Source organism: Dufourea novaeangliae, unplaced genomic scaffold (genome assembly GCF_001272555.1).
Source record: "Dufourea novaeangliae isolate 0120121106 unplaced genomic scaffold, ASM127255v1 scaffold89, whole genome shotgun sequence".
NCBI lineage: Eukaryota > Metazoa > Arthropoda > Insecta > Hymenoptera > Halictidae > Dufourea > Dufourea novaeangliae.
The window spans coordinates 1370543-1395413 of record NW_015373988.1 but is presented as its reverse complement, the minus strand read 5'-3'; the positions used below and the strand labels follow the sequence as shown (position 1 = coordinate 1395413).

The window sequence follows — 24871 nt, the reverse complement described above, 5'->3', positions numbered from 1 at the left end:
GATAATATTATTTTATATACTCCGTTTGCGTTAATTTAAAATTAATTTAAACAATATTTTTTACATTGGAATAGTGAATTAGTTACTTTATTAACGAACTACTTATTAATTACTTTATTATTTATTAAATTGAGTCAGGTACTACAGTGTCTCACTCGTTCGTTTGCATATTTCGACAATAAACATTGTTTAATGTCTATGACTGAAATTATTTGTGACTCTTTACACGATTGTGGAGATATACGGATCGAAACACGATAATACTAATGAATATGTCATTGGGCTGTTATTCAACCATTAAACATGGCCGCTAATGCCTATTATGCCTAATGAATAATACGGGCCTGTTTCGAAGAGCCGAAGTTAGAGTGTATTAGAATCTATTCGACCTTGCATTGTATTAATTTAAAACACTTTCAATAGGTGTTTTATTAACATTTTACAACTTTATTCATGAGTATGTAACGAGAAAAAACGAAAGACCTTGCGAATGTTCGCCTAGGTGATACGCAAGTAACCTATGATAGCCAATATTATTTTTAGAGATACTTGATAACGGTTAAAATGGTGCGTCCTGTATCCTATTCATTAATTTTATAGAATACCCCTAATTTATAAGCCTAGAACGACACTAAACCCGTTAAAATGGCAGATTTCAGATTTTTTATTTTAAAATGACATCATATGAGTGCTTCATCGGAATCTATTTTGACCTTTAATTTATTAGACATCTTACATTAGGCTAAGTTAGACTACATGTCATACAGGGTGGCCCAATAACTTTGACTACCTTGCATATTTTCATTACTTTATTTGGAAAAGTTGTTTGGGAAATTTCAAGGTCACCTCTATTTTTTTAAATAGCATTCTATACTTTTTTATTCCTAGTATAATAGTGGATGTTTAGACAATTTTATCGACCTCTAATACAGGGTTATTTGAAAATAAATAATGGAGTAAAGCAAAAATTGTTACACTATAAGAGACTTCAGTAATTCCGAATTACCAATTCGACGATACTAAAGGTACGCATTCAATTGTTAGGATCCAAATAATAGGGATCTAGAGCGGTTTTATAATATTTTAAGGGAAAGACAAACAATCTTTAAACGCAAATTGGAAATATGTACACGGATATATTGAAACAAGGGTTAATATTGTCTCTCTGGTGTGAAAGAAAGTTCGAATGATTCTGTTTACTATCACATTTTGTTCCGCGATTTCGTACGTCGTCGATAAGCAACGAAACACACGGCTGCATGAATTCGCACGCAAAAATTACATCGATTCGTGATCATTAAGGACTAATGGATTCTACGTTGTTTCTGCGTTATCTTCGTGAAATATCAGCACGCCCGACACAGCACGTGCTTATACTGCAGTTATAAACGTGACTTCCCTCTGTAAATACACGGTTTCCGAAGTTCGGCCTTGCGGTTTCGCGGTTTCACTTCAAATACAGGTATTCCTCGAGTTACGACCTTATCGACTTACATTTCACACTTGTGACCGTAAAAAAAATAATAGAACGATCGTTCAATGATTTTTTTTTTAATTGTTAGGATAATTGTATGTAGATAATTATTTCTCGAGTTATCGAGAAACGACCGGACCTGAGGACTTGTTAACCTCTAACACGGGGAAACAATTTTAGTTAAACACAGAATTACAATTTTTAAACTTAATTAAAAACAAAGAGAGTGTTTCTTTTTCTTATAATATTATTAAAATTAATTGACATGACCGCCATATTTGTGATGTTAAATTATATACAAAAGTATATCCTAACACTGATAAATCTACTCCCCCGACTTAAGGGGTTAACGTGGAAATAACATATGAGGCTTGCACAATACACCCTAGTGACCTTGGAAAATTTTCTAGACCCTAGATCCGCAAAAATTTCCACGTAGACGGACTTCGCTTAAAAATACGCATTCCCCATGGCCACATTCGACATAACTATAAATTATGCGTTTTATACAGCCCATTGCGGGCATAAATCACTCATTGGTGATACCTACGTGCTTGCTGAGGAAACAAATGGCGTTTCATTTGTGGTGCAATGTGTCCGGTACTTCGCGTTCTACTCATACACGAGACACGAAGAGAAACATGATTTTTTTTAACAGTAAAACAAACTTATAATAAACGATTTTAAAATACCTGAAAACGATTCATTTGTCAACAAAAAACTAACAAACAACATATTTCAGATTTTGTACCATTTTTTTAGGCAGGTATTTATATTTTAACCCTTTCCGTCTCGTTGTTGCCATATGGCTATGTATTTTAAATTACGAAATAAAATATTAGTAGGTACCTATCATGAATTTGTTCGTATCTGTGAGCATATAATAGTTTTTTCTGGTCTTGTACAGATGGTACGACCCAAATTTGAGTGTAAGTAGTGTCATATTTGACAAATAAGTAGTTCATAATTTGAGAAAGAAAGGGTTAAATTGCCATTTTATCGAAAAAACCGCCCTTATTATTCTTCACATCAGATCTACCAAACAAATCAAAATGAGTTGTCACTGAACTCCTATAACGGTGATTAAAATGTTATAACAATACATTTGTTAATATCATATGCAACTTTTATTACGATATGAAAGTGAAGAAATTAGTTAATTTATAAATTTATAAATTTTCAAAAGTTTGTCACGTTGATTGACCGATCGAAATAAATGTGCGTTTATCGTCGGTAGTTCTAATGTTAATGACAACCTGACATATTCTGGGTAATAATATTTAATATTGTAGCCCTGGTCTTTCATTGGATACACAAAGGAATTGCGTGTTCCTCACGTTGTATAACGTGAAAACAGAATATCTTTTCAAGCAGTAGGAAAGGTCAGACAAACCGTTGACTTAAACCGCTGATTGTATTATTAGGGACTTATAGTACTCACCGAGAGGAGCAAAAAATGTCTGAACAACATAGGTCCTAAAATCAATCCCAACAAAGAAAAATACGAAAGTTTATTTTCACATTTGTCACAGATGTTCAATGTGTCTTCTTTCCATTGCAGTCAATCATAATTTTCACGAATGATTTGTAATAACGTAAGTCACACAACTGGTTATTAGGGTACGATGTTTTTGTGTTATTTGTGTTTATAACATATAGATTTCAATGTGAAAAGCTGGCAAAATGTAATTAATTTAATTATTAAAAAAAAAACACAGATTTCACTAATGAATGAACAATATTAAATAAATGAGTATTTCTAACCAATAGCGCGAAAAATGTTTGAATATGAAACAAGAAATTAAAGAAACTCCATATTTAATAATTTGCTTAGTTTAATAACTTAATTTGCTCGTTTTTACATGTAATGTTCATTCACTGGTACGTGTCCATTTACCTGGGCATCCATCCTATATTATAACGAATCTTTATTTACATACACACCAATAGACACACTCCGGAACGATAGTCGATTCTCGATGTGAGCCGCTGTCTGTACGCGTCTAATGCATAGAGTCGCGCAAGTCCTGCAAATGCTATGGCAAACGTCCAACGAGGGCCCCTCGAGCCTTCTTATCTTGGGAGGGGACCAGGCCATGCGAGGCCCCTCGACCCCCGATGTACATTTCCATTCAAAAGTATCGAATGTCTTATCGCTCTCGAACCTCTCTGTTATTCGAACGTCATGTTATACGCAGAGTTTTCGTTGCAGTGTAGCTAGATTTTTTACAAAATTCTCGCAAATACAGTTCAAAAACAGGAACTTCTACCGAAACATAAATACCGGCACTTATTAGATGTACCCTCGCGAGCAAGCTCGGCTTCCGCTAGGGGAAAAAGTGATGTAAGGGAAAGTCCTCCTACCACTTGGCCTCGGAATTATTGAAAATTATGCCAAAATAACAATCGGTTTAAAATTTATTTCAGTATTTGAAATAAATTTATCAAGCAGTAGGAGGCCCTAACCCCTACATTGCTTTTTCCCCTAGAGGAAGCCGAGGTTGCACGTCAGTGTGCAATAACAATACGGTTATGCACCATAAACGAAAGATCGAATTTATGACAAGTTTGTAGTTAATAAAGAATCTCATTAGGGTTCCCTTCCTATAATATACCAAGTGCTGTTTTAAACAAGAACATAAAAAATTGGGAAAATAAATTTTGAAATGGGTACCTGTGTACCCAGTTGCCTACACAAGGGTTAAAACGAGTGTTGCACCAATGCACCAGTGGGAGTTAAATGGTTAAATAGTGCACGAACATTAACAGGATAAATAAGTCTGTACCTCGTTCTATATTTCTTGAAATACTAATCCATAATAAATCTATATTTGCAGTAATGATTCGCACAGTAATTAGCGGCCGTGGAAAGTTTCAACGGATGTACATATTGCCACTGATAAAATGGTACTTTTTATTCGTAGCTGTAGAAGAAACTTGGCCTCCCGCCTTTAATTAAAGGGACAGACGAGGAACGGTGGATTCCATTGGATGACATTCAAATATGAAACGAATGCCGTTCATTTCATTCCGCGCCTTGACGGCTTTCAATGACTTCCGATGTAATTTCATCCCGTCTGATAAGCATCGATTCTTTCGATCGCTCATTTATACTAACCACGTGTCGTGGATTCAGCGTTCACGCCGTGCATTCAACTGTGATTTAATAAAAAAAGCGATTTTTCAAAAATATTTTAATACGACAGTACTACCTTCAAACTGTATTGCTTGAAAATTTTATTTAAACATTCATAAAATCAACGAAGTTGCACGCAGGTAAAATCTTAAAATCGTTTTTCTCAAAATGGTGTGTTTAAAAACGGTAATCATTATATCTCAGAAACTTATGGACTGATTTACTTGAAATTTGGCACATGGATTTTTGAAAAACGCAACAATAAAATCGATTTTGTAAAAAGTCTAAACTAGAATACCCCTTTAACCCTGTTGTTCTGCTCGAGTCTATGGAACCCGAAATGAAGATTAGTATATTTCAATAGGTACACATTGTTTTTAAATTTTTGTTTTTAGTATTAACCGTACTTAAATTTTACGTCTCCTTACAGTGTATTTTCCATTTCTTAAAAACAAATCATTTCAAACTATATCATTTTATTCGAAGGGACACAAACGTGAAAAATACGTGAGAACAGCAAGGTTAATAAATCTCATTACACTTTTAAATGTAATCGAAAGTTCTGCAAAATTCTAATTAATTCACCGAAACAACGGAGATGTGCAGTAAAAGGAAAACAATATGTGTATTCAACAATTACACGTCAAAGAACCAGGCTACGTTTCACGAAAAGAAAATGGAGGAACGAAGTATTTCTTTAGTGTTGCGCTTTCGCTGCTTTAAGTTGCTTTATTATTGTTTCTTGATGTATTTGTAGAAAAACAAGCCATTGGTTATAGAAATTTGCAGCATCCTGTCGCGCATCGCACGCAAGGACAATGATACGACACTGCATTTAAAGGGAGAACGTTGATTAAATTGCCCGGGTGACCCGGAAAAACCGCAGGACGACAAACCAGTCGAAGCTAATCGATTTACAAAAAAAAAAAGGTTAAGAACGGCCTTCGGTTTAGCCTCCTGGCGGACGCAATCTGGTTTTTAGGCGCGGCTACGAAGCGTCTACAAGACGGTGGCAACCGACTGCTTCCAGTGGAAATTTCCATTGCAGTTGGCATGCCGTGTGGTGTGACTGTACAGTCCACCATAAAAGTAGCGACGTTCTTGTTCCCCTTTTTATGGTCCGCGAAATGAAACGGTCCGCCACTTTATCGAGAACGGGATCGATGCTACATCGGAACGAAGAAAATTTTTTGGACTAAACAAGTAATTAATAGCTTCATTGTGCCGTTCTATCGTGAAAGTGGATATTTAAACAATTGAAAACAAACCATATTTATGATACCAAAAACCACAAATATTGACAGAAATATTGTATCCTACACGAACATTAAAAAATACTGTATAATGAATTTGAAATCTGATCTCGTTCGTTATTGTAATTTAGTGCTTGAGTCACGATTTAATCGAAAGTATATTTGTGTTTTATAAGAAGTATCGATGCTCGTAATACTGTGTACGAATTAATTGGTAAAACGGAAAGCTGCAGAATGCCGAACAAAAAGTGTCAATTCATAGACGTCCACGTGGCGAGTCACCTGGGATCGTTGCATCACAGATGAATTCACACGTAATGCTTCAATAAACTGCTCCTACTGTTATATATACATGTATCGACATCGATTATATCACCCCCTGCACCGCCTTCTTGCTATTCCCGCCACTTTGCCCCGCCAAATTTCGTTTCACGCCAAGATAATTCGAATCGTGAATGCATATGCACATATCGCAATAAATATACACATGTACACGTATATATTGAAACATTTCAAAATTATTAATTTACAATATAGATAACAAACGTGTGCATCGTAAATAGAAGGTAAATTTTATTTCCTGAGAGCAGATCTGAAGTTTTGTATTTTTTTTAACTGACGAAACCGAAGAATTTTATAATTAATCGACAATAGGAAAAAGGGCCATTTTGTTCATTTACTTCCAAACTCCAGAAAATGCATAAATAGTAACATTTATGTGAGCAGATTTTCTGAAATGGGAATACGATACACAATAAAAGGTATAATCTGGAAACAAACTTGATTTTTAATAATGGATTGATAATTTTTGTTTAACAATTAGCTTTTACACGCTTTTTATTAGCTTCCTTATGAAAGTCGTTTTCTCACCATACCATTATAAAAATTAAAGTAAGCAGATGTATTTGCATTGTTATCAATATTATATTGTATTAATAATGGATGTATAATTATACAACAAAATTAAGAAATACCGGTTAATTGCAATTAAATATTTTATTCAATAATGACTGATGCTGAGTTATTCAAAATCAATATTGTGTGTTAATAGTTGTTAATCGCAGTGTTTTTTATTAATATTTAATGATTTTAATGTACAGTAATGCTCGCTTAAGCTTCCATAGTTTTTTCGTCGTTATCCTCACTAGTTCTTGGAACTGGGTTCACAACCTGTCGACTCGAATCCGCATTATACCGTGTCGAGTATGGATATCTCACTCACACTCGTTATTTTTCCCACGCTCAGTCAAATACTCGAAAAATCTAACGTTCATATAAGCGTCCAGAAATGATACCAAGCCCCGAATGCTTAGAAGAGCATTACTGTTATTTAAAATAGGCAAAAGGACTATTGACGTCATCTATGGCTGATACCCAAGTTAATATACAATTAGTACCACACTTTCCTCACTAGGTGGCGTTAATGTAAGTTTTAGGCGCGAATATTTTAGGATTTGAGTGCTTGGAAAAAGAAGATATCAGTAGTAGATATTTTTCGATTTCTGAATTTCAGCAGTGATACAATGCCTGCTATGAAATATAGTCATTATGAAGAAAAAATGATGAAAAACAGGAACTCTGGTACTTCACTCAGAAGAAAAGAAAGTGAAGAATTCTTAAAGTTCGAGAAATTCTACTAGAAAAATAGAAAAAGAATGAACTTCGCCGGAGGGAATAACGAGATTTTTTGCACATCATTTAGTAAACTAATGTCCCTAACTTCACAAAAGAACTCAAGTCATTTGGACCAATTTTAAAAAAGTTGTTCCGTTTTATGGGGTGTACGAATACTTTTGTCCCCCACTGTATATGTACTCTTTCGTCAAATTATAAAATACTTATTGTTTGCATTACTAATACCTGCTGATATAAAACACGACGTGCGAGACCCAGTCGGTCTAAGAAATACAACAGATCAATATTACTATTGTTTTAGACTAATCGTTCTATGCCATAATTGTGGACCGGAGGAATACAAAATAGACATGTAAAGACTCACCCGATGATAGAAAGGCTCCCTATAAGACTTGAAGAATCTGAAAAACAGGAACAAAATACATTACAATCTCTTCTCAAAATTCTAGGTGTTTCAATTGAATAGTATAAATAATAAAATACAACTACGCAACTTCTGCATAACCAAACTTACTATCCCTAACCAGGGTACAATAAATTGCGAGTATTTACAATTTGAATGCCTAAGAGTAATGTTGTTTCAAGTCCCTAACATTTCTCGAAATTCTCGTTCCATCTTAGTTAAAAATAATCAAAACGCAATAAAATTGAAATATATAGTGAACACTCACCTACTTGTATCAATAACTTGCCAGAGTTCAGCAATTTCCCGCCAAATTGCGTCTGAAGGAACTCAACTGTCATGGCGTCGCGTCAGTAGCGCGTCTTTTCCAATCGGAACACCAATCGAAACACAAAATGAACGTTTATTTTAAGTAATTACATTAAATTAACGATGGTTAAATCGCGAATAAGCTATTATTCATTCGATGAGTGTTGCCAAAGATAGTAAATTACACTAGAAATGTATAAATATCAATAGTTATAGGGTAGATAACGGAAGTTGCGAAGACCGGTTCACCTTGTTCCGCAATATCGATTTAATTTACAATTAATTACTCTAAATTGAAAAAATATTAAACGAAAATAACGCTAGATAGCTAATGAAGGTATTGATGTAGTTAGTATAAATTATTGGAAGTAGAGCAGTTACTTCGACACTAGCGAATTCACTTCACGTCTAATCACTCCGGTGTCCACGAGACGAATGACCCTTCGGCTATCTTCGACAGGTCGCGATTGGTTAGTGGATGAGGGTAGGTCCCGTTTCCACTCCAATTTCTATTTTAATGAATATTCACCATCGTATTGTATTTCGATATGCCATCTTTATTATGTGTACCCGAGATTAGCTCAGTGAAAACTGACACTCATAAAACGAAAAAACAGAGCCACAAAGACGATTTCACAGAAATTTCTTGGTTGTAAACAATTCCAAAACCGTATATGTAGTGCGCCTCTGGTTGACCAATTTTCGAAAACTCGCATTCTACTTTACTTTACGATATATAAAGGAATTCAACTGCATACATACCCCGGTCTATCCCTGTAAATTTGATATTCTAATTCATTTTAGATGTAAAACATTAATACACGATACTTCCTGATATTTTTGCTGCCTTTTGTAGATGTTTTTAAATTTAAAATGTTTTCCTAAACGCTATCAGTGGTAAATACTTTTTGTCAATTTGACAATAGCGCCAAAGTTTAAGAAATATCTGATATAGGATTACCAATTAAATAATAGATGCAAGCTTTTCTCCAATGAAATTTAGGAAAGTTAGACTTGGAAATACAGTAGAAGTTTAGCTGATTGAGCTCCCGGGTCGAGTTGAATGTAACTCCCGAATTCAACGATATCCGAATGTATAGAGGCCGTCAAAATCACAGACTCTTTATATGTAAACTCAAAAGACATGGTGGTGCCATCTTATACAAGGCTATGATATTAATTGGCTAAAAACTTATAGATGGCTCTAGCTTTTTTAGGGACTCCCTCTACATATTTGCGTGAATATCAAGAGAATGTAAATCAAATTAACCAATAAATTCAAGCACAGTGGACCTACTCGATGGTTTTTTCATTTTATTGCACTAAATCCCTGCGTCTTCTACTGATGCAAAATTTCACTAGACATCTTTGTTCTGGTAATTAATTACTTAATAAACAAACAAAATCATAAAGAAGTCACGAAATAAATAAACAATTTGGCCCCAGTTTTTAAATTAAACATACAATCCTAATACCATAATATCTACATGTGTCAAGGACACATGATTTCGTTTATCTACATTATTCTAAATGAACAATAAATTATTAGTGGTATAGAATTGAGTATTATGCAATTATTTATTTATGTTTACCTGCATTAAATTCAATCTCAAACTGATATATTTAGAATATGACACCAATCAGTATCTTACCAATCAGAAGTCGAAACGCAGTTAAATGGTTTTTTGTATTACCACGGTAGGAGGGGCAACTACAATAGTCCAACTATGTGTCTAAGATAATGAAGAAATTATTAATTTATATAACATTGTACTGACATTTCGTAAATACAGAAGAATAGATCTTTGTTATTTATGCAATCATTATATTTAATATGATTTAATTTAAGAACAATTTAAATTAAGTTATAAACATGGCAATAAGTTCTGTAAATTATCTCTCTCTCTCTCTATATATATATATGCACATTAAAAGGTAAATTACATTCACATAATTTTGTGGAATAATGCTACTCCGTAAATCATGCTATTATTGGAACTGATGAATACATAGAAACTATGGAACCAACTGATCAAATTATAATAATTTGTAAGTGGTACTGATAAATAGACTACTACTAATAAATAGACTATCAAAGTTTTATGGACCAATTTCTAAAAGAAAGAATCAAATAGAAACTTATGCTCCCACTAAATGCTTGGTAAACAACAAAATACAATTCGTGTTAAACTTTATTCATGTTTTCGTCATATTGTGTTTTTGCCCTGTTTTCATCAGTCAATCAGTCTTAGACATAATTTAATGAAAAGCATTGTATATGTTTGTTGATATAAAAATATTTTTATTCATAATCGAAATGAAACAGATACATGTAAAAGTACAAGTCATAGCAGTAGGAAGTGAGACAGAAAAAAAATATTCTTTCATAAAATAACTATGATTGTAAGGTGAGAAGATATTTATTAATTAATAAATGGAGGATTATAAATTGAAAATTATAAGCCTATGATGAATGAGGAATGCCCAAGTTGTAAACAAATAACAAATACATCATGTTCGAGGCTTGTAAAAGACAGTTGTGGTCATATTAAATGTCGTATGTGTTTGATATATGAAGAACAAGGGTGCAAAGCATGTAATAATGAACACATTGTACAAAATATTGGGAATTATGGTATAAAATTATTGTAACTATGTTAATAACGTATTATTAGTGTATATAATTCTTTTATAATTTTTTTACAGATTGTCAAAGTTCAACAAAGGTAAATTCAAGTGAATTTTCTACCTTCGATAAAAATATAAAGTATAATGAAGAAGTAGTGCTACCATTGGAACTAGTCATTAATAAAGATTCTAAATATAAAACCAAAAATTTGGAATTTTTTTCAATTGATTGTGTAAATAATTCTGACTTATCTTATGAAAGTACAAGCAATAAGGAAAAAGAAACATATAAATCTGCTGCAAATGAGTGTAAAAATGACATTTCTGATAAGTTATGTACACTCAAGGCAGAAAGTGAGAATGTAGTTTTAAGTACACATGCATATTTAAGTCATGCTTCCTCTGTAGAACCTTTAAGTTACAATGACAGGATAACAGACAACTATGGTTCAGTATGTATATAAATTTATACATAATGTGTAATTAATAAAATCTATATTATCATTGTATTTTTAGGAAATTAAGACAGAGTTTTTAATTAACGAAAAATTATTGAAAAGTAAATCTATTAAAAGTTTCGATCGCAATCATATTTTAATAATACCTGGAACACCAGAAAGATATAAATGCAATATATGCAATAAAATTTTTCAAAGTAAGAAAGGACAATGTTATCATGATGCCTGTGTAACAGGTATTAAACCATACAAGTGTTCTTTTTGTGATAAAACTTTTATTAAACGTTCTCATTTTGAATATCATGAAAGGGTTCATAGGGGATATAAACCATATAAGTGTAATCTTTGCGAGAAAGCATTTCCTCAGCAGAATAAACTCAACAGGCATATGTACTCACATAATAGTAAGTTTCTATAATACAATGAAATTTATTTTTCAGCAGCATAAATTTAATTTCTTGTTTGCATTTAGTACTTAAACAGATATTTCAAGTAAATCTATTAATGATCAAACAATGAAGTTTCCTTTTAAAAAATAAATCAATTTTTAGAACAAAAACAGTTTACATGTCCTCAATGTAATAAAGGGTATACTAAACAAGATGACTTAAAGAACCACTTGGATTCACACAGTGGTACAGCTACATATTCTTGTAAAGCCTGCAAAAAAACTTTTGGAATATTAACTAACTTAAAACGTCACTTAAAAATACACACAAGTGAGTATCTAAGTGCAAAAGTATCATTTCTTCAATACATTTTCTGCTGAACTTGCACATGCTGCGGATATTCGATTTACGAGAGTTCAAGATAAAACGGAAAGTTAAAAAATACGGGATATAAATAGAGTTCACTTTAACATTTTAAAACCATTTGTATAATAACTCTTACAACTGTTATGTGTAAATAGATGAAAGACCGCATGTATGCGACGAATGCAATAAGAGTTTCAAAGATAAGTCTTTGTTAATTCGTCATAAAAAAATACATGGAAAGGATCGTCCATTCTCATGTGCACATTGTAATCGAGTATTTTTATCTAAAAGCGAATTAAGACGTCATCTAACAGTTCATTCAGGTAAATTATAAAAGTATAAATAATTAAAAGTGTATTATAGAAACATACAGTAACGTGTAAAATTTCTTTTAGATGAGAAACCATTTTCTTGTACATACTGTCATACTGTATTTAGAAGGAAAGACAATTTGCATCGTCATATTCGACATCACCATCCAGATGATTCAGTTTTCAAGAATAACAAATTACAAGATACAGTATCCAATACAAATACAAACTCAATAAAAAGTAAACTGATAAATTCAAAACCGAAGCAGAAACCAAAAAAGACACAAAAATTAACGTGTAACTCATTACCAAAAAATTTGACTAGAGTATCAGTTTATGTAAGTTCTAATGATCAAATTAGTTCTAGATTAGATTCGATGGGTAATATTACACCTGTCATCAGAACTACCAGTGAAGTAAGTAATGCAGTTCCTGTCATTAATGGACCAATTAGTATTAAAAAACCAGAGGATAAGACTGATACTAGAAAGAAAACATTTACATATACAGAACCAATACCTCTCGCTGAAGCTGTAGTAATAAACAGACGTATTGAAGAAAAATTGTATTCACAAAACGTATCCAATCATGATTATTTTTTCCGAAATTGTTTGAATTGTACAGATAAGTCACATCCTCCCCTTGCAAGTCAAGCATGTCGCATAAATTCTAATACGAAAAATCCTATGCATACGACATCTCTCAACGAAAATCCATTTGTAGAATCAGGCTCAGGTATACAAACAACTGTTACGTGTCACAATGTGGAAAAATAAATTTATAGTAAAGAGAAGTATGTTAGGAAGTATATATGTAATGTAACATAATTTTATAAGGAATATGTACATAGTTCAGCCTGTGAACACTAAAAATAGTGACAAAATAAGATCCAGACATTGTATTTTAAAATAACATGTAACATAGCATTCCACTGCCAAACAATTTAGAAGATTCAAAGATAAAAAGGAACCATTCGATTAGTGAATAATTATTTAATAAAATGACAAAAGTTCTCAATTAATTAAAGTATTGTTATCATGCACAATTATGTTTAACATAAAAATTATAAAAATAAAGGTATCTTCATACTTTCACAGAAAACAAAAAACTGTATACTTTTTAACCTTACATAAATAAAATTTGATATTTCTAAAGCCTTAAAGTACCTATATAACATTTTTAACAAGCTAAAATTCGTCAAAATTTCAATAAACTGACAATGACTAATGTAATATGCGAGGACATGTATGTGAAGTATAAATATTTCCAGGAGCTGTTAGTAATAGACATGGATTTGTAATAAATTATTATTTAGTTAATTTCCTCTAATGTTTTATTAGAATGTTTAATGTATAATTGATCTGGTGGTCCAAATGTATGTTACTAAATCAGTCAGTATATATTTTTATTATTTCTTGCTTTAGATACAAAATTCTTATATATTTTAAAAGTGACAGATGCAGTTTATATACATTAATATTATATATAAAGATCTGTAAACTTGAAGAATTGTATTTTTGACACAAATTTCTACATTTTTAAAAAGTTATAGTACTTACAAAATAAAATTGTGTGTATGTTGAAAGAAAAACTTGAAGTCTATATTATTCTATACCTAAGATTCAATTTACAAAATTTGCATGCATTATTTACACATTATAACAAACAATCAGTTTGTTTAACACTTCTTATTGTCCTTAAATTATATAGTTATGAATATGTAGAAAAAGTTAACTACTATTTCTTGTAAAACAATACACATGGATGTTTTAACTAGATATTGAGTACTGTATTACCTCTTTTAATACAAACATATATGTATCTCAGAATACATTGAATTAAAAGATTGAGTAAACTGCTACAGGCTCAAAATATTATTACGTTGCTATAACAAAACTAGCTTAAACAGAGATTTAAAAAAATACAAAAATTACATATATAATGTCCTCTTTCTTTGAATTTCGGATCATTCAGATAATTACCAAGGAAGGTATAACGAGACAAGTTAAAGTATACTACACATTGTAATAGATAACATATATACGATAATAAACTCAAGTAATTTAAAAATATTATTAACAGTTGCACTTACTGATTTGACTATATGAAATTGTCATTATATCCACCTACTCTTTTATGTTCTATCTGTTTAGTATTGTGGATTCTATGTTTTATTAGAAAATGTGATTACTCTATCTTTTTAAATGTACTAAAGTGTTTCTTTTCAAAGGAGATATCCTTATCAGTGTCAATTACCAAATCTATTTACATTATTCATAAATACTATAGGACTGTAGGAGTTCCTTAGTACTTTCGTATAACTAACTATACAGGGTAGACCAATAACTTTGACCACCTGGAATACTTCATTATTTTCAGAAATATTAAAAAATTTTATTTGCAAAAAGTTATACAATACCAAGGGGCCATAATATGCCAGTAATAACTTTTTTGTGGATGAGAGATTGTCAAATATGTCAAGGTCACCTCTATTTTTTTTAAATGGTATGTTATAATCACTTACTTTATCTTCAGTAGAACAGTCACAAAAAGGACCACTCTTGTGTCATAGGAAGTGCTCGAAGTAGTGTCTGTTTGTGTTGACACTACATTGCAATGATCAAATCGCTAAAGCCTCTTATGACGGGAGAATTGTTGCTTTACTTCTTTATTTAACATGAAATGCCCCTGTACTAAAGTTAATATTTTACTTGGGACAAAAAAAGTATAGCACGTCATTTAAAAAAAATAGAGGTGACTTTGAAATCTTCCGAAATCCTCCACCCACAAAAATAATTATTACTGGCATGTTATGGTTCCCTTGGTGCCATATAACTTTTGTAAATACAGTTTCTCATGTCTCTAAAACTAACAGAGATATTCCACTCTGTATATTACAATTGGTTACTTTGAATATATACAGAGTATCTAAAAAAGGTTGAACCTCATTTATATTATGTATTAGTCAGTTAAGTCTATAAAAAGTGTTATATTAAAAAAATATAATAATTTAAACAATCCACTAACGAAGTTATTCCCATTTATGTAAAATCGATAATATAAACTGTTTTTAAAGAAATATAATTATATTTGTGTGCATGTTTAAATAATATACATGATTGTAATGTCAATATCCAATTTATGGAAACAAAAATAAAGAAAAATGATACGATTTATACTCTGCTCATATGAACTTTTTAATTTACTCAACTCTCTTAACATATTACATAAATTTAGTTTTGTTTCTTTTAGATACCCTGTATAAAACTATAAACATTTAAAAACATGTAAGATACAATTTTCCTGTTTAATAGTCCATGTATCTATAACTTATTATTATTATGATACCTCTTCATAATATAATAAAGGGGCTACATTACTTATAATTTTACTTTTTAACATTCCAGGAAAGCCTATTCTCATAAAATTGTATAACTATTTGTGGGCAAATTAAATTTGCTTCTTTTGCACTAACCAAATCAGTCTCTTCTGTTCCTTTCCTGTATAAAAAAAATATTAATAATAATGGAATTATATTCAGTTCCATAAGTATTAAAATAAAGCCAACCATTTCATTAAAAACATTAGTTCTCCACTAGAGTCTGTAGCTCCAATAATTTTGTCAGGCTCCAATTCTCTCTTGAATCCATATATTCTACTGTCACAATCAATAGCATCTGCTTTGTTCATAATTGTATATTGCATCAATGTCTTTTAAAACATTAGGTTGTATACTCTATTCACCTATTAATATCAACATGTACACATTAGTAAACTGTATATCTAAAATAATTATATAGAAACTGTATCACGAATAATTACAAAATATTTACCTATAAGATTTAAGATCTATGTATATTCAACATTTAACTATACGGGTATAATATATTATTATTAAATTTTCTAAAATACGTCAATAATTATAAAATGTAGTATACATATATACATATTAATATTTTTGCAACGAATATTTTGAATTTATATTGTTGCTTATTTATTTGGAATGGCATTGAAGGTTAAGTTTGTATCAAATAGTTTGTAAAAGATTATTACAACTGGTATCGTAGAAATTATAATATATTTCAAATTCCTAGAAATTAAATTACAATTTTAATTATTTTATATCCGAACATATTACAAATAAAAATATATAATAGACATACTAACGTGCAACAATGATATACAACTGTAACTTCGATTTACAATTTAATTGCAACTGAGTGTGATTCATAATATAAATTACAATTTTTTAATATCATTATTTTGAGTATTTTCTTACTATTGTAAATTACCTACTTTTCCAAGTAAATTAATATTGACATGAAATTTTCGCATTCTTTTTTATTCCGTAACATATTTTACATCATGCATCTTCTATAATAAAATTTTACCCGAAAAATGTAAGATTTCATTAATAATAGTTTATAAATTTCATTGCAAATATTTCGTTTCAATTGTATAAATTTAAACATTGCATAAAATATAAACATTTGTTTCATTCCGCTGTTCATGTATAGTTCAACATAACGACAATTCACGCTTCCGGCGCTGTATTAATAACATTTGTTATAAATGAATTTTATTATAGAAATAATTGTGAGCGTACATATTAATGTTCATTTATGAAATTCTAATTCGTAAACAGATTATTTAGCACTGAATTGTAAAATAGTTTATTTAAGTATAGTGCGTATCGTATGGGAATTTATGAGAATCTACTGATGTTACTACAGAAAAAATTTCCTTCATTATAAAGAAGTAAAATATAAGAAATGATATACATTTAAATATATAGTATTTTTTTTTAACAATAATCAGTCCAAAAATTTACATTATTTCTAAAGAAATGTCATAATAATAAAAGTATTAAGTTTCGCGCATGCTCAAATATTCGGTTGCGCATTTGGGGTTTACATAAGTGTTTGAAAGGAGTAATAATCGATTGGGCGAAGTGAGCGGTCTCCATTTCTCGTATACGCGTAGTGGGACCTCTCCCGTTTGGTGTGACGAAGGGTAGTTTAACTCTTTAAAGTTACTAAAAATGGTTAAAATGGAACATGATGTAAGTAAATAATCAAACTAATACGTTCATTTTGTAATAAATTTCTCGTATACGCAAAATACTTAGTGTAAAGTAAGAACAAAGTTTGAGTTGCTCCTTCATTTTGTTTTACTGTGTATATGTTTGTTTGTGTGTGTGTGTATATATGTATATATATAACTAAATATACGTGTATATACATACATGTGTAATGTGTAATTTTCTTCAATTTTTATTACATTTGTTTTATTTATAAGTATTTTCCTAAATTTTTGAGTTTCGGTTTGTGAATATTTACCTATGACGCGTATGATTCGGTATTTTTTGGAGCAATGCGAGAATTTGTGATATTAAGACCTAAATTAATGGTTAAATCTCTATATTAATTTCATAGAGTAGTTGGTAAAATATTGAAAAACAATGGTCGTTATTTTGAAGGTTATAATACATTTAAAATATGTATATTCAATAATTTTCGGTATACAGTATTACTAGTGTAACGCTTGGTTTGATGGCGTATATCATGGCGTACCCTGACGCTATGCTCTTTGAGAATCGGAATTGATACTTTCATTCGAAAATTTTATGCATATAACACATATACAAACGGGATACCTAATTTGCAGTATTTATAATCGCGTTGTGTCTATTCTTATTGTCACATATTAATTCAAAATTATTTATTGTAATTTGAAGTATTTCTTTTTATTCAATCTGTTATGTAAGAATACTTAATAAATTTATAACTAATTCTGTAGACATACACAATTAGAAAATTATAATAGATAATATTTAAATTTACGAATTTAATGCATGTAAATGATAAGTTTTAGGAATTCAATGATTGATTTTATTTATTTGAATGTATGTAATCTATAGAATCTTGTGTTTATAAGATTTTATTAAATTTTCTTTTATGCATGGTCATTTATCAGCATTTAATTAATTACTTATTATATTGCTAGTGCAATAGCTACTTATTTTGAAATACTTTATTATTTTATACATTTGTTTTCTGTATTTCATATATTTAGTATTATAGTAAACTGTATGTTTATATAAATTCATGGTTTTACAGATAAAGTTTTAAGAATAGATATCAAAGAGAAAGTTATTTTTTCCATTAAAGATTTTATTAAGCTCAAAAATATTGTTGCATTACTTGTATGACAAAAATTTTATTATAATATTTATGTAATTTTCTTGTACACTTATACGTGTACAGTGTAATTCTTTTGCTGCAGTAATGAAATAAGCATGCTATCTGCTTGGTTGGTTCTTACTCTGTCTTTGTCATATATATGTACTCAACGCCAAATAAGACCATAATTGTGCCAAATTACGAATTTCAGTCTTGTTTGTGCATATTCGTTACAAGCAACAAAGTGAACAAAATATAAACATGTGTACATAAAAACAATTGTCATTTCATGATTAAATCACAATAATTTTTTATTTCAGGATGGAAAAAATGAACCTGAACATGTTAGGAAGTTATTCATTGGTGGCTTAGATTATAGAACTACTGATGATTCTCTAAAAAAGCATTTTGAAAAATGGGGTGAAATTGTAGATGTGGTTGTAATGAAGGACCCAAAAACAAAGCGGTCCAGAGGATTTGGTTTCATTACTTACTCTCGTGCTCATATGGTGGATGATGCACAAAATGCAAGGTCTGGGTTAGGTCCATCTCTTATTAAACAAACTAAAACATAATATATTATTTAACTTAAAACCAATAATTTCGTTTTATTTGTATACAAAATTATAGACCGCATAGAGTGGACGGACGTGTAGTTGAACCAAAAAGAGCTGTTCCTAGGCAAGAAATTGGTAGACCCGAAGCTGGAGCAACAGTGAAAAAGTTATTTGTGGGAGGTTTAAAAGACGATCACGAAGAAGAAGACCTTAGGCAATATTTTCAGAGTTATGGCAGCATAAATTCAATCAGTATTGTTACTGACAAAGAAACAGGCAAAAAACGTGGTTTCGGTTTTGTAGAGTTTGATGATTATGATCCCGTCGATAAAATTTGTCTGCAACGTAATCACCAAATACGTGGAAAGCATGTTGATGTAAAGAAGGTAAAAAGGCAACGATAATATATCGTTGAACGAGAGATTTAATAGTATGGAGCCTCTAAAATGTTTTAATATCTTTTCCTGCAGGCTTTAAGTAGAGCAGAAATGGCTTCTGCATCTGGCGGTGGTGGCGGCGGTAGCGGTGGTGGTGGTAGCAGAGGAGGACAAAACGTAGGAAGAGGACCTCGTGGTGGCAATCAGGGTGGTGGTAACTGGGGAGGACGAGGAAGTGGTGGTGGCGGTGGCGATTGGAATAACGGTGGTAATCAAGGTGGTTATGGGGGAGGTAATCAAGGAGGTTGGGGTGGTAACGGCCCGTGGGAGAATCAGAATCAAGGTAAAGGTTCGCAGAAAAAAATTTTATATTATCTCTCTATTTATTGCACGATGTGCTACTTAATTCCGAACACATTCTAATAAACATTTTCTAAAGGAGGTGGATGGGGAGGACAAGGAGGTCAAGGCGGATATAACAGCGGTGGCAATTGGAGTAACGACAACTTTGGAGGAGGTTATCAACAAGGTTATGGCGGTGGCCCTGTGCGGAATAACTTCAACTCTGGAGGAAGACCAGCACCTTATGGTATTAATTTGGGTCCTAGTGGCCGACAATCTGGAGATTCGAGATGGCTATCACCCTATGGTGAACAAGGTTGCTTGTGTCCTTCTCAAAAGCCAATGCGTTTTTTACGCACCTTGAGCGACTGTTCTTAAATTTTCATTAGAGTATAAATGTGATATGTACAAGCCATAACAGTATAGAACATAATAATTTCCTTATGTTGCACAAGGAGTGTTCAGCTGAAATATTACAGTTTTTACGTCCAAGTGATTTTATAATTACGTACAGAATGCGAAAGAATTAATCATTGCGACTTTTACAACTGAATTACGTCATATTTAGATTGGCGGAAATGAAAAGTAAAAAGATATTGCTAGATTTTTTGCTAAAAACACAATGAATCTAGTAATATTTAGTTAATTATTTAAAGGGTACAAGTTACGTTGAGAATTAGATACGGAAATAGAGTTGTTTTATGACAATAAATTTCTTAACTCTAGTTTCCGTTAATCTGATACATGAGAGGGTGATGTCTAATTATTCTTTGTTTAATCTGGTATTTAAAATTTCCATTTACCTAGCTATAAATTTTGACGAAACAAAATTTTTGTTTACTGGTTTTAAGCAATTTTTATGTCAGTTTTAAACTGACAAAAATTTACTCCGAAGATAGACGTCGAAATTAATTATACAGCATATTTCATCAGCACATTTACAGTGGTGTAGATGCTTAAACCTAAAACAAGTAGCTTCCTGAGTGATTAAAAATTTTAAACATATACGGCGCGATAAGATTAATTCTAATTATAGCAATATTCTGCCATTGCTATCGACATGTTTTCCTAATGTTTGGAAATAAACTTTATGTTAAATCAGTTACAAATCACATTAAGGACATAAAGCGCGATGTTGCAGAGTTTCTATTTTAGTTTTTTGTTTAGTTAATACAAATGTTCCTTTCTTTGAACTTTTATAAACTTCTAGCCCATTTTTGAAAAAATTGAAATAGTATAAGTACTGCATTTTCTCGTAACGAAAATTATTCTTACATGCATAAAGGTTGTACATAGTACCCACTTTGTTGTACAAACATCGACATGATTTGGTATTTACTGTCCTCTAGCATATACAGGGTGTTTCAGCTAACTTGATCACCTCGAATAATAACGATACAGTTTATGAAAATTTTGAGGCGTAGAACTTAAATGGCATCAAGGAGAACATCTTATAAGGTAATGACCTATTTTTAGAATATCAAATCGATCTATGGTACAAAAAATAGGTCATTCTGTTAAAAAAAAATCAAGGTGACCTTATAATCTCTGAAATGCCTCCACCCGCAAAAAAAGCACGTACCTTATAAGATGTACCCCTTGATGCAATTTAAGTTCCACGCCTGAACATTTTCATAAAGCGTTACCGTTAAGTCATTATTCGAGGTGATCAGGTTAGCTGAGACACCCTGTATATTATGTTCATTTTACGAAGATAAGATTATAATTAATATCATACCATTATTATGAATATATAATTCATAATAATTCAATAACTTATTTGTTATTTTGAAGTTATATTAAATATGTTGTTTTTTCTGATGTTTAGGACCTATGGGTGGCGGAAATTCTGGAGGAGGTGGAGGAGGTGGTGGTGGTGGTTACGGTAATCAAGGAGGCTATGGCGGCAGTTCTCTTGGAGGTGGAAATATGGGAGGTGGTGGAGGTGGTGGCGGAAGGAGATACTAAGCACATTATCCATGCTCAGCTCCCTCACATGGTAAGCATAATTTTACTAATACTTCAAAAATAATTCTTAAAATGTTATACATTTTTAACATATATACATAAATTAGAATATCAGTACATGAAAGCATAATAACATTCTGTGTAATATTACTATGTATGTCGGGTGACATTTCATTTAGTTACACAAATAAGAATTGTATGAAAATTTATTTTGCTTCTTGATAGAAGTGTTAGAAAATTTAAAATGTTTAATCAAACTTTAATAATATTTTCGTATGTTAGCCGTAACAAAGCTACAATTATAATAAATTGCCTTTTTCGTAAAATAGTGTTATATAAAAGTGGTACAACAGAGGAACGGTATTAGAAAAATGTTAAACTAGTAGCTCTTTGTTTCGTTATTATAGCAAAAGAATATATTTCTAGTATATTAAGGCATACGCTCCATCCACATTTACATATAGCATACCATATTTAAAACGTTATAAATGCGTTTATAGTTGTTACATTGCAGTATATGAATTTCTAATTGAAAACGCTCAAGTATTCAGCGCAGTGCATATTTATTATCGAACAAACTTAGAATAGATAATATTTTTGTTAAATAAGGAGGTTCTTTAAAAGATAGATTTGTATTGGTTTAGAGAATTTACTTGTTAGTAGGCAAACTACAAATTTCACTCAACATTGGCTGTATTGAACTTTATAAGTGTATTTAAATTAATATCGATATTGACTTGGAAACAGAGAAATTATCAAACTGAAATATTGCTTGTATAAATACATATGTATAGTACTATATATTTATGTACATAAATAGAAAAACAAGAATCGTATAAATAAGGAGGTTTGATTTCAGTACTACCAACTATTTGGTACTCAATATTTAGCAGTCTTCTTAATGCATATTTTAACAGGGTAAATTAAGGCATTTCATTACATCCTTGTTCAGGGTCAGAGTGTTACGACATTATTCTTTGTTCTCTTGTTACCTAATTTCGTTTAAATTGATTATCTCGAGCGAGTTTTATCTCCATAATAAGCAAGGTTATTGTCTTTCCGTTTTTATGTCTCTTAAATGTTTCGAAACAAATTTAAGGGTCCTCTATAGTAATACATTGTTTGCCCTTGTACTAATAGGTATATTAGTAACAGATATCGTTAAAGTTTACCTTTAGATTAATAGAAAATAAAATAGAACATGATCTATGATACACATTTAGCTCAAAATTTATAGATTTTTTATAGTTTGAATACTTCCAATCATCCGAACTAATAGATTTGTGACTTTTGAACCTCAGGTGAACCTTCTACTTGTCTTCTAGTCGCCAGTACTTCTGTACTGTTTAGTATTGGAGCAGGCAGGGCTATAAGGCTAGAGACAAGACCAGGCAGGACAATCAGGATACAGGACAGAGAAGCGTCATCTAGTAGATCACAGTGAGGGAGGCTTTTGCTTGTATTTCTTTTGGTATCTAGCACCTACCTACCATATATATTTTACATATTCTACACTTATGTGAAAATACTGCATCATACAATTCTAGACTGTGCTTGCACGTATTGTGTAGCACGTATGATATCCGAAGAAAAAAAACGCAAATAATTATTAACATTTTATTCGCGTCACGACCGAAAAACAAGAGACGCGTTAAATTCATCATTCAGTTGCTATATCTAGGGATACATCCGTGCCATCCAACCATTAAAAATGTGTAATTCTTTGCTACATCCTCTTTTGTAACATATTTAAAAGTGATTAGAGATATAGGATTATGCAGTAGAGATTGGAAAGCACGATTGTTTCTCTAATTTAGTAAAAAAGCATATTGACACAGTGGTCCATGTAAGAATCTAGGTTTTACTATGTTGATGCAGACTTTTATTTCGTAATAAGAAAGGTGATTCTTATACAGACCCAAAATCTCAGGATAAATGAAAATCACATGAAAAAATGTTAATATGGAATGAATCAGTGAATTTAAAAGGACGCTCAGATAGCACGAACATCAGTTAGCATTTTTTTGTAGGTTACCTAGAATAACGAATTATTTTTTAAGTTGTAATGTTTTAAGAGTTAGCTAATAAAAATGACCAGAACCTTTTCCATGCCACTCTTTAATTTATGAAATAAAATTTCAATAGTATAGGATAAGGCAGAGTACAAGAACTTGTATGAGATAAAGGAAATAGGGAAAATATAGCTGTTTAGCTAGGTAAGGGCACATCTAATCAATTGATATACAAAAATATTAATGAAAAAAGTCTCAAACTTTATGTACGATAGATTAACAATCTATTTGTATTCTTTGTCAACTGTGTAGTCAATGAAACCACTGAGAAGGGTTTCATATTTATATGTATTCACAGTATTAAACAATTTGTACATAATGCAAACCTGTGACCAATTTTATGTAGTTCTTGTAACACGTAAGATTAAGATGTTTGGATTTATGAATGAAGGGATGCGTCGAATCAGACACTTTGTATACAAAGATCTGTTGTAAATTAAATACGTTAAAGCATTAATTACTCTATATTTGAGGTAACATACAAAATTTTCATTATTAATTCCTTCAAATACTAAGAAAAGAATTATCTTGAAATAAAATAAGAATGATATTTAAGACTAATTTTTTATGAAGTTATTATTTTAAATTATGTTTAATGTGCACTGCTTGAAAGTATGTCAAGTCTTTATTGAATTGTATACTTATTATTTTCTGAAGTAATAATAAGTAAATACTTCTTAATACATGCAACTTAATTTATTTAATTTCTTCTTCGTATCCCTCTTAATTAAATGTATAGTGAAAGTAAAGCATTTAATCAGTGTTGTGCTAAACAACAGTGAGCAAACAATTTAGATGGCACTATTCAGTCTTAATTGTATCTACATATTTATATGAAATTACATATATTGTATACTAAATCTTTTATAGAATTTTTATATAGATACTTAAATGTATGTAGTAAATTGATTTTGTTCCAAAACTATAAAATACATCTATTTGGTTTAGTTTGTGTTTTCAGTGTTTATTAAAAACAATGAATGCCTTTAAAATCTTCGAAGAACATTTAGT

At 31.0% G+C, this 24871-nt stretch overlaps 2 protein-coding genes across 3 annotated transcripts; both read left to right on the top strand.

Moving 5' to 3' along the window:
- Nucleotides 1-10676: 10676 nt before the first annotated feature.
- LOC107187579 (zinc finger protein 808-like) lies at nucleotides 10677-13291 on the top strand. Its single transcript, XM_015575705.1, has 6 exons — nucleotides 10677-10845; nucleotides 10917-11290; nucleotides 11355-11700; nucleotides 11848-12015; nucleotides 12207-12374; nucleotides 12447-13291. The coding sequence occupies exons 1-6, from the start codon at nucleotides 10677-10679 to the stop codon at nucleotides 13136-13138; spliced, it is 1917 nt and encodes a 638-aa protein (XP_015431191.1). The 3' UTR covers nucleotides 13139-13291.
- Nucleotides 13292-17319: 4028 nt separating this feature from the next.
- LOC107187494 (heterogeneous nuclear ribonucleoprotein A1, A2/B1 homolog) lies at nucleotides 17320-24033 on the top strand. Of its 2 annotated transcripts, none has more exons than XM_015575609.1 (7): nucleotides 17320-17424; nucleotides 18865-19076; nucleotides 19175-19487; nucleotides 19572-19821; nucleotides 19918-20067; nucleotides 21649-21819; nucleotides 23090-24033. In XM_015575609.1, the coding sequence occupies exons 1-6, from the start codon at nucleotides 17404-17406 to the stop codon at nucleotides 21786-21788; spliced, it is 1086 nt and encodes a 361-aa protein (XP_015431095.1). In that variant the 5' UTR covers nucleotides 17320-17403; the 3' UTR covers nucleotides 21789-21819; nucleotides 23090-24033. The 2 variants fall into 2 exon arrangements, with proteins under 2 accessions (XP_015431095.1, XP_015431094.1); XM_015575608.1 differs by having other exon boundaries at nucleotides 19572-19827.
- Nucleotides 24034-24871: the final 838 nt, after the last annotated feature.